General features: G+C 38.7%; 1 protein-coding gene across 1 annotated transcript; it reads left to right on the plus strand.

Moving 5' to 3' along the window:
• The first annotated feature begins 798 nt into the window (after window positions 1-798).
• Window positions 799-2619, plus strand: LOC311001361 (cell adhesion molecule CEACAM20-like). The gene is made up of 4 exons (XM_083992437.1): window positions 799-858; window positions 1044-1307; window positions 1675-1920; window positions 2143-2619. The coding sequence occupies exons 1-4, from the start codon at window positions 801-803 to the stop codon at window positions 2283-2285; spliced, it is 711 nt and encodes a 236-aa protein (XP_083848563.1). The 5' UTR covers window positions 799-800; the 3' UTR covers window positions 2286-2619.
• The last annotated feature ends 8891 nt before the right edge of the window (window positions 2620-11510 follow it).

The raw sequence follows: 11510 nt of genomic DNA on the forward strand, positions 1-11510 counted from the left end.
CTTTTTCCATGTTTCTCCTTCTGCAACAGTAAAAAGGGAACATGTAAAGTTTTTCAGACAAGATGATTGCCTCAAACTATTCGATTTCTTTTAACAGAACGACTATACGAAAATCATTGCCCATCCCTACTACCTACAATAACTAGTTCACTTTGTGTTGTCTGCGTGTCTCTGATGAAGAGCTAATGAAATAGGATCAATTAAAAGGAGAGGTGTAATTCAGTCATTAGCCTCTATCTCAAAGACTTAATTATCCTCATGCATCACTCACTTTGTGATGACTGAGTTAATACTTGCACCTTGTAGGCAAGGCATGCCTCTACACTGACGTAGTAAGCCACACAGGAAATGTGGCTTACTACTCTCATATACGCTCAACGTTAGTCTTGAACAGTCAGGAGGAGGAGAAGACAACATGGAGGTCACCACTCTCTGCATTACATTGTGTGAGTACTGAGTCTTTTTCATGTGATGGTATTGAGGAATTATCATTATCTATCAAAAAAGAACAGTCAAAAGTCAATTAACAACAAATGCTGTAAGAAGTATGCCTGCAAAAGATTTTATGACATCTATTGCGCTTTGTAGTCAACCTCTAGTTGTAAATTAAAGTTTTTCCTACTTAAGAGTAATTAGACTTTTTGTATTGCCATCTAGTATCATAATGCACTAAAAATAATAAGTAATACTTTTGAATGCATTTTAGGTGAATGGCTGCTGCTGATACATTACATTGTCAGATGTGTTTTTCCACGTGTGAAATACCGTATATAACCTTTTGTGTTTGTGCAGTGAGAAAGATGTGGTTGCTGCTCCTGCTGATGCAAGTTCAGGACAACTGTTTTGCTTCAGAAGCTGGTAATTAATGAATTAATGATTTCAAACCTTAACTTAAACTTGTTAGTATGGGCTTTGTGTTTTAGTGTGTAAGTGTAATAGTGGTTTTCCAACCACCTGATTTTTCTAGGTTTTAGTAGCGGTTGCATGTCTTTATTTGATCAAATTGCTCTCACTGGTCAATCTCTTGTCGGCATCAAATACAGCTTTTCTTCAGGTTGTTCCGGCCCGGCTTCAGCACTTTGAATATGATCCTATCTCATTTGACTGTGGGGGATTGGATGAGAAAGTTGAGTGGAGAGTGATGAGGAAGGTCCAAAGTAAAAACACCAGGTGTGGTACCACTAACTGGGGAATTTCAAACGGATCCCTGTGCACCATCAGAAATCTTTACAAACATGACAGTGGAGAATACTGGTGTGAGACAAGAGACGGAATCAGAAGCGATACTATCAACATCACTGTTACCGGCAAGTTTACCAAACTATTTCTTTTCATGTGAACATTTTAATATAGTTGGGAAATAAATCAATTACTGTATTATAAGAATCAGGCCACCCAAAATGTAAGTTCTCTTGGTGTAAATTTCCCCTTGAAGTATATCGTCATGGGCAACTAGCTTATTTCCTCTGTTCATACCTGCCATTAAAAAAATGTTGTGCCTTATGCCAGAGGAAGTACGTTATATTCTCATATACAGTATGAGTCTGCTGTCTGCACCAAACAAACCACATATTGTTAAAAACTTTTGATGTTACATTCAGTTGACTCCGTTGCATAGGCACATTTCTGCAATTGTATCATGTTCAGAATATTATAATATAACATGCTTTTCAGCTGGGTCTGTGATCCTGGAGAGTGCTGTCCTTCCTGTGATGGAGGGAGATGCTGTCACTCTACGCTGCAGACGCAAGTCATACTCAACCAACCTGCCGTCTTCTTTCTATAAAAATGGTTGGCTTATCAAGAGCGTCTCAGTTGGCAGCATGAACATCTCCAGTGTTTCCAAGTCTGACGAAGGACTCTACAAGTGCAGTATGTCTGGAGCCGGAGAATCAGCAGAGAGCCGGCTGATCGTCAAAGGTGAAATTGTACTAAAACCCCTGAAGATTTACTTGGTTTACTGAGCTAGCCAGCATATCTTATTAGCTAGGTCAACATTGTTGTTTACACACTATTGTTGGTCACAACCCTGAAAAACACAATTTAAGTATGAGGGTATTAAAATGTATGTATTTGTGTAAATGTTGATATACAGTATGTCCGCTAAATTTCTGTGTTCTGACTCTAGCTTTGTCATTCCAGGAGATTTGGGAGAAACTATCCACATTTGCTCCGATCAACTACCTGTGCTCCTGTACCTCCTGATAAGGACAGTTGCCACCATTGTATGGGTGGCTCTGCTGCTAAAAGTGTTGAGAAAACATCACGATGGGACACAGAGGTGATTTAAAAAAACAGAAACAAACTTTTTTTTCTTATTCTTTAACAGTAAAACCAAACATATATAAAACATAATCTAGAGCTTTACTTTTAACAATCAATGTGCTAAAGATATATTACTGCAAAAAATGTTATAAATAATACAGAGAAAACTATGCCACATGTAACTTTAATAGTCAAATGCAACCGATCTGTTTGAAACAACTTGGAGAACTTCTGTGCAATGTTTATTCAGTCTGTCATTTTAACTCTGTTCTCTACAGTAAATGACTTGTAGTGTCGTTTTTCTATATATCAACTTGTGCATCATAAAACAGCTTTTCTCTGAGGGGAATGCAGGTAGAGGTATTTGTTGTGTTTTTAAACCTCACCACCTTTCTAAATAAAATCTTTTACATTAAACGTAAGCGTTGAACCTTGACCGAGCCTTCACAGAATAACCACACCGTCTCTGCAGCTCTGTGAATAGATGTTGGTTGGTGTGTTGGCAGCTCACTTACATGTGTCTGAAGTCACGTTATGCCTTAAACAGCTTGTACCGAAACCCTAAGTCACCAGAATGAAACAGATGTGAAAGATCAAGCACTACACTGGCTGCTGAAAATACACAGATGGGTGTCAACAGAGACAGCCTTTATTTGACTTGTTAGATTCATGTTCTAATGCAAATAAACTTATAACTTTAAAAAAATACAGTTTTACAGAAAAATGTAGATATCAGTCTGTTGTGAATCCAAAATTCAAATAGATAACAATGTGCACTAAAGGTATTATAGATACAATGTTAAAAGGTGTGTGTGTGTGTGTCTGTGAGCGGTCAAGTTAAACACAGAACCTGAAGATCTGAGTTGCTGTGGACTACATTTGGAGTTACTGTGAGTCAGTACAATAAAACCTTCATGAGTAAAAAGTCAAAACTTCATCAACAACCTGGTCAACCTGCAGTAACATAAACTAGTAGGAGGAGATTACATAATGTTATGACAGATCACAGGAACAAATACATTCAGTCACTCACACCACAGGGAAGCATTACCACTCTCATGTTCACTGACTAAACAAATGTAGAAAGCTTATATTATTATCATTATCAATATGTGTGATGCCAGTGTATGGTATTTCTCAGGTGTTAAGAAAATAAAACACCCAGCTCAGTGAACTCAACCTAAACTGTGATAAGAACTGAACCGTGGGTTTGGTGAATCCTTCCACTCTTATCTAGCAAGAGCCACCCAGGCTCAAGGATCTGGTTTCTACTCTGACTGTGATTCCTCCTGAATCTCAGCTCTTTGTGCCTCTACCTGCTTCAGTTGCTCATTGATTTTCTCCTTGTGTTTCTCTTCTTCAGTCTTCTTGTCTGTCAGTGTCTTTAATACACTCTCTGCCTTCTGCAGGAGTTTCTCTGTGTCATCATACAGACGGTCCTGAGCTTCTTGTACCTCCTCCAGGTGTTCCTTGGTGTTCAATATGATTCTCTGTAGTTGCATGTAGCCATTTGCTTTGTCACTTCCTGTTTGCTCGTCCACTGAAAGAAGCTTTTTGTTCATGTCATCCTTCTCTTTCAGCATCTCATCTTTTTGACGTTTGATTTCCTCACAGAGCTTGTGGAGTTCCTTCTCCTGTTCCAACACAGTTTTATCTACCTGTTCCAAGTCTTTCTGTTGTTCCTCTCTCTTCTTTAACTCTTGGTCAAGTTTTGTCTTTTCTTCTTCCAAATCCTCCATTTTCTTTCTCTCTGCCAGAAGCCACTCTCTGTGTTCTTTCTCTCTGTCCTCCTGCTGGAACGTTGTTTCTGTGTGAACATAAAAAAAAACAACAACAACAAGAGACTGTCTTGAATTCAGTTTAAACTTAATATGTTTCTACTTAATTATGTACAACAGTACAGTGCATTATCAGTTGTTACTCACATGTAGCCCTTTTCTAGCTAATTCAGCATTATAACACTGTTCTGACTCTCACAGCACAGACGGGGACAGTTAATATTACATAGAAGAAACTAGACAAAAAAGACACAATTATATTCTTGATTCTAATAGATATCTATTTCCTCATTACACAACCAAACTTGACTCCTTACAAACTCCTCGACTCCTTGACTTTGCAAAGCTGTAGCCAAAGACGTGACTTCCTGAGTTCGATTGTGTAGATAATGTCACAAGTACATGGTTTAGTTTGAGTAGTTACCTGTGTCTTTTTTCTGGCTCCACTTCCATATGACAAAGGATACCGTGCAAATCAAAGCGAGACCAATAACCAAGATGATGCTGAGACGAGCTGAAGAACAATAGCCTGAGTGGCATTCAGCTGAAAAGATAAAACACAAAACAAATCAATTTTTACAACACGACCTCTGCTGATTGAAGATTGGAAGAAAAAAAAAGTTTTTAAAAAGCCACCTTCAATCTGTATCTGAGCTTCAGTGTTTTGGTTGATGATCTTCTGTTGGACTCTACAGGTGAAGCTGTTGCTTTGTGTCTTGTCAACACTTGCACTGCTGCTGACATTATAGAGATCATCAGGAGCTCCAGCTGTTTTTGTAGGCCCAGCAGAGAGCAACTTTCCCTCAGCGTCCAGCCACAGCAGCTCGGGCTGTGGATACCAGCCTTTAGACTCACATGTTAAATTCACTGTGCTGCTGTTTATGTTAATCACTGCTATGACAGGTGAGGAGACAGAACCTGATGATGGCAAAGAAGAAACATTTGTGACAGTTATTTGAAACATATGTTCTAGAAAGTGATTAAATCTGCAGCAATATACTGATAGTTGAATAATAATTTGGACCCAACCAGACTTTGGGGTCAGGTTGTACCTTATTTTGGCACGCAAGCATAATATTGACTGATGTGGAAACGGACCACTAACTTAACTATTGCTGGAAATGTTTTAGACAACATATTACTTGGCAAAACACACAACACCTTATCAATTTTAGAAATAAAACGAAATCATTTCTACACATGGAAGCTTCAGAAAGTGGTTGATGTTTCTCCACAAGATGCTACCAATAAAACCAGCGCATTTCTTGTAGTATTGTATACAAATGCACAAAAAACTCACCAACAATAAGTTTAGCAGTAGCAGCTTTACCCTGTGAGGAAAGGTAGCATCTATATTCTCCATTGTCAGAGCGTGTCACTGCGGAGAGATGAAGTGAAAGGTTTCCCTGCTTCAGGTTCTCAGTGGACAGTGAAGTCCGTCCCTGGTAAGAAGGATTTTGCTTCTTCAGGAAGTTGTCACCTTGATGCCACACATGGACAAATCGGGGTTCCAAGTCAAGCCTCCCCCACTCCACACTCTCAGAAAAACCATTTTCTGCAGGTTCCAGGTGGCATGGCAAGATAACGTCATCACCGACTAACGCTACAATTGGATGAGGCGGTCCAATGACCTCAGACTGACCTAGAAAGACAGAGCACCTATCATATATCCTGCAACCACAACTCCCATCATCACTTCCATGGGTTGTCCTTAACATGTAAGTTACCTCCACAATGCTCAGCCAGCAGGAGGAGAATCACAGTTAAGTGATTGATCAAAGCTCCGAAGGGACTGCGCTTAGATTTTTGATGGAGTCCATCTGTCAGGGAACGCATTCTGGAGTTCTGGGAAAATCTGAAACATCAAAATCTTATTAAATAGAAAACGTTGTGAGTAAATGTCATAAATCATCAAACAAAATAACTGAGGGGCTGTCCACTCATGTAGATACAAGTCCTCAATGATACTGCCATATATTTGTATGTGCAGTTGAACTTTTGGTAAGTGATGTTGCAAATTTTCAATGTGTTTCTTTATAAAATATTTTAAGTCGCAAATGCTCCTTCAGTTGAATGATTAAGCCCATTAAGCACCTTGAAAAACAGACCCACATTTCTCCTCCAGCAGATGAAACTGTGCCTGCATCCAGCAAATCAGTAAATTTCCAGCTTGTAAAACATAATATACCACTCCAGACACCACCTTAAAAATGTCACTGAGCCTGATAGGTACCACATGATGTGGACAGTATGTATCAGGAAATGTCCACATGCCATTGTTCACAAACCATTTTCAAGCCTTTTGAATTTGTATCTGTAGGTTTTGGGAGGTGTGGGATTATGTGAAAAAGAAAAATCACCGCGAGTGCATGTAGAGCACATAAAAAAACGGACCAAACACAAGCAGAGAAGGAGGACATAAGAGAGAAAAAAAATTCCCACTGATCTTGTGAATGAAATGTACAAAAGTACAAAATCATTCAATACCCTGATTAAAAGATAAAAAAAAAAATACTAATTATTCATAAAATGGTGCAACACAGACAACAAAGATTACAAGGATTACATTTTGAGAAGGTGCAGTAAAATTGCTGGGATTAATCTAGAAGGATTGTCACTTTTATACAGAGCCAGAGCCACAAAGAAGGCACAGGCCATTCTAGTTTACTGCACTCACTCTCTTTTTAAAGAGTATAAACTGCTGCCATTTGGTCACAGATATGCTCTGCCAAGGTGCAGGACAAATAGAATGAAAAATTAATTTGTCCTTGCCACCACTGTACTTCTCAAAAGCATCATGTGACATGTCCTCCCTGTATTAAGTAACATTCTACATTCATAAATGAAAACAAAAGGTCCAGTGAATCACTTCTTAAGTTGCACAATTATCAAAGTTTCCCATACGATAAGTATTAGTAACAGGAATGTTTTGAGAAAACTTTAAAGTGTAAAATTAGCAAACATCAAATACAAGTGGATGCACCGTACAGTAGGAAATAATGGGCAACAGTATTGTGCTGCTAGAACAGAATCAATGTTCATCAGCTTGTTCTTGTTCAGAAGTAAGAAAAGTAAGCTTCATCAAAATTTGAGTAAAAAACATATTTTCATACCTGTTTGATCACAGAATCAATTCACCTTGAGGCTGCAGGTCTTTATGGTCAAAGTCGCTGAGTTGACAGGAACGTACTTTGACCCTGTTTATAATGTTTGTCCCCTTTGTGTAAGTTCCTTCTTCACTTCCAGGCCATGACTAAACTACTAATGTTATCATAGGCAACAGTACTGCAGATCACCTTTTTTATTTGTCTAAAGACTCTAATAATAACTGTAGGATCCTGTATAATGTCTGCGCTTTGTACACCTGCATACCGCCCCACCTGACCACACCTTCTGCAGCAGTGGTTGGCTGACGTGGAGTTAAATAACCGCCATCTTGTGTTGGTGAGATAATGAATAACTAGATGAAACTATATCAGAACTTTCCTATAAACGCAGGTCTGTCAATGATGACTGAATAACATACAGTGGCTGCCATCAGTATTTTTTTTTCTTGGGCTTTTTATTCATCATTACATTTTCATGAGCAGGTTGTAATTTTACACAAGCATAGCTGTTTTTTGTTTTTTAGATGATTTGCAAATAATACACATCTCACCCACCTTCACATACATGGATAAAGGTAGTCAAAACATGCAATTCATTTCAGTGCATTCAAAACACCAATACATTTTTATACCTCAATGATAACAAATAAATCACATTGCCTTTTCAAACAACAATAATGAAAGCCAAACTTTCTAAATGTCCTTGTCAGTTGCTGTTAAATCTTAACTTTTATGAGTATCATGCTCCTTCTGAACTCAACAGAATGCTCAACTCACAGAAAGCAGCATTACGTAATGAATCATGATAAAGACAATCTCATATAATCTAGTTTCTTAGAAGCAAAATACTGGTATCTGTTTCTTTTATTTTCAAATTCAGTAGAAACTTAATTTTTTTTATCACTTTGCACCTTCAGTCAGTGAATCTGTGTGCTATGTCTAACCTTGGATTTAAGGTCAATGATATTGAGAAAAGATTGAGAAATTGCATATTTTTCAACTGTTATTTAGTTAAAATAAAACTTATGTTGTAAATTATATACATACATGAGACTATTCTTACAATTTATAATTATTACACCTCTGTGGCTGTAGCAGCCAAGCCTAAGGACATCATCTTTTGGGATGCCCATCCATTTCATGCTTGTCAGTATGTCATCTCAGTAACACCTTCTGGAAAGTTCTTCAAATCTGGCATGCATATCAACTTGGGCTAAAGAACCAACTGATGTACTTTTGGTGATCAAAGGTCAAAGTCAGTTTGACCTCACATGAAATAATTTAGATTTTCCTCACAGAAAGTATTACAATTTTCACAGATGAAGACAGTAATTTTACTAATCAGCTGCATATCTGTGATCTCCATTTGGTTCTCCACATTTTACTTCCCCTTTGTGATTGTTTCTATGAAACCCACTAGTTTCTGCATATGTCTCTCTATGCTCAGTTGATGATTCTCCAGTGTACAGTGGAACTTTGACAGACTCTCCTTTTCTCGCAAGTACTCCTTCATTTCTATTGCTGGAGTGTCAGCTTTCTTCACTTCTTCCTTTCGCTTCTCCAGTTTCTCTTGAGTATTCATTAGGTTTTCCTTTTCCTCTAAGTATCTCTGTCTTTTGATTCTCTCACTCTCTACTTGCTTCTCTTGTGACAAAACCTTTTCCTTGATCTCCTCCATCTCTTCCTCTGTCTCCTTCAGCTGCTGTATGAGTTCCTTTCTCTGGTTCTCAAGGCCGGCCTTCACTTCCATCAGTGGAGGTAAAGCTGCTTTCCAAGTATTCAGTTCTCCCTCAGATCGTTGTTGCCACTGAGCCTCTTTGTTAGCATTTGTGTTTATTGGTGAGAAAATGTATTCCACTGTAGAAGACACAAGGAAAAGTCATGGTCAAAGGGAACGTTATGTATTACTGTAAAGCAGTACTAAAGAACTTTCAGTTTTGGTTGAGTTTGGCGGCGCCAGTGGCCCAAAGCGGTAGTGTTTTGCCTGAAGGAAGACTCCATTTCCCATGAGCACTAGCGCGTAGCGTCGTAAATATCCTGATCTCCTGGTGCATGGAAATGAACAGAAGACGTCCAAACTAAGTTTCTGTTACCAGAGGATCATTTCTCAGTAACCACACATGCACAATCCGACAGAAAGGTGCCGCATTGCTGCTCCCTCCTCGTTGTGACTCGCGAAAGTGAAAGTGAAACTTAAGTGAGAGCCGGGTTCCTACCATGCTCCTCAAAGCTGCTTAGTGCCAGTGAAGGTGATACAGACCATAATGATACAGACCTCCTCAGGCCATGACAGAGGTGTCATTCAACCTGTTGTAAGTCGATGTACCATCACAAAAGTTATGAAAATATTATATGAAGGTTGAAAAGTTCCTTAGTGTTGGTTTAACATAGTACCACATCTAATACCCTTTTTTCAGATCTCTTCAAAAAACATATTTTTTACTTACAGATTAGAGATTTCTTCCGTTTCAAGACAATATATAGAAATACATTTTGACATTATCCATTTGAACAACTGAGCCCTTAGTTTTGTTATGACATTCAAATTATGGTAATAAAACAAACTTTTTACTTACTGATTGCAGATTTTTTCCATTTCCAGACAATAAACACAATAAGAACACACAGGAGGCAACAAACTGTGCTTCCAATGAAACTTTTCAGAATTGGGAATAACCAGTCTGAAGCTGTAGACCCACAATCAACAAAAAACATTAGACAATTAGACAAAAGATTAGACAAAAAACAAGGGTTAGACTTTGACCAAATGAAAAAATAAATAAAAAATGTAAACACAAGACATGCAACTAGTGCACACATGATCAATCTGAAACGCAGTGTCTCACACAACAACAGCAACAATAACAACAACAGATAAATGGTAAATACCTGTAGATGAATTTGTAGCACTCAGTTGGTGTGTCCTCTGTGTGCCCTGATGCTCCTCTTCATTTATACTTCCGTATCCTGAGGGAAATGTTGATAAAGGCCAAAGTATCACTATTGAAGCCCATTGAATAGAAGCCCATAGTACAAAAACATAACCAATACAGCCTCTAAGAAGGCATTGATCATGCTGTGTACAGTTGTAGTAAATAAATCCACAAATAAGGCTTGACAAAAGTTATTCATAATTGTCTATGTGAGTGAAATGCAGTGTGATTAAATTACTGAAAGGCAACTGCTATGAATACATTTAAATCCAGTGCTAAAGTGTGATCTTTAAAAAATATATATCAACCAGATATAAGTATAACTTTATTAAAATCTTATACACAAATGCACACACAAAAAAGCCAACTCACCAACAATAAGTTTAGCAGTAGCATGTTTACCCTGTGACGGAAGGTAACATCTATATTCTCCATTGTCAGAGGGTGTGACAGCAGAGAGATGAAGTGAAAGGTTTCCGTGCTTCAGGTTCTCGGTGGACAGTGAAGTCCGTCCCTGGTAAGAAGGATTTTGCTTCTCCAGAAAGTTGTCACCTTGATGCCACACATGGACAAATCGGGGTTCCAAGTCAAGCCTCCCCCACTCCACACTCTCAGAAAAAACATTTTTTGCAGGTTCCAGGTGGCATGGCAAGATAACGTCATCACCAACAAATGCTTCAATTGGTTGAGATGGTCCAATCACCTTAGACTGACCTAGAAAGACAGAGCACTTATTGTATATCCTGCAATCACATCTCCCTTGTACACATCATCGCTGCCATGGCTTGTCCTTAACATGTAAGTTACCTCCACAATGCTCAGCCAACAGAAGAAGAACCAAAGCTCTGAGGTAAAAGAGCCTAGATTCAAGACGAAGTCCATCGCTCAAGGAAGGCATCATGGAGTTCTGGGAAAAATCTGAAATTTCAAATCTTATTTAATAGAAAGCCTGGTGTAAAGGTCTGTTCATACTCCACAAGAAGAAAGAAATTTGTTCATTTTCTGAAGGTGGCAAGGACAAGAAACAAAGTTTGTTCTGGCTAGGGCATTCCATACTTCACGAGAAACCCAAGTGCAGAGTTCCTCATACACCCCATCCACTGCGGTACACGTCATGCATGCTAAGGGAATCCCTGTGGGAATCTAACCGTTACTACAACAATGGCAGATATGGCAATTTTTTCTGTAAATGAGGAGGAGGAAGGGGAGAACAACACGTTTGAAGTTGCGAAGGAGGAGGATTTACTGATATTATGCGTGATTGCAGAGGAAATGGAAAGAAAGAGGCAACGGAGGTGGCATGTCCAACCTCTCAATCTGACCAGAGTTGAGCGGGGCGAGAGTCTTTGTGCAACTGATGCATGAGATGGATGACGAAGCAATTTTCCTATTTCAGGATGTCGGCCAGTCATTTTGAGGACCTTGTC

This window comes from Trachurus trachurus (assembly GCF_905171665.1).
Source record: "Trachurus trachurus genome assembly, chromosome: 18".
NCBI classification, from domain to species: Eukaryota; Metazoa; Chordata; class Actinopteri; order Carangiformes; family Carangidae; genus Trachurus; species Trachurus trachurus.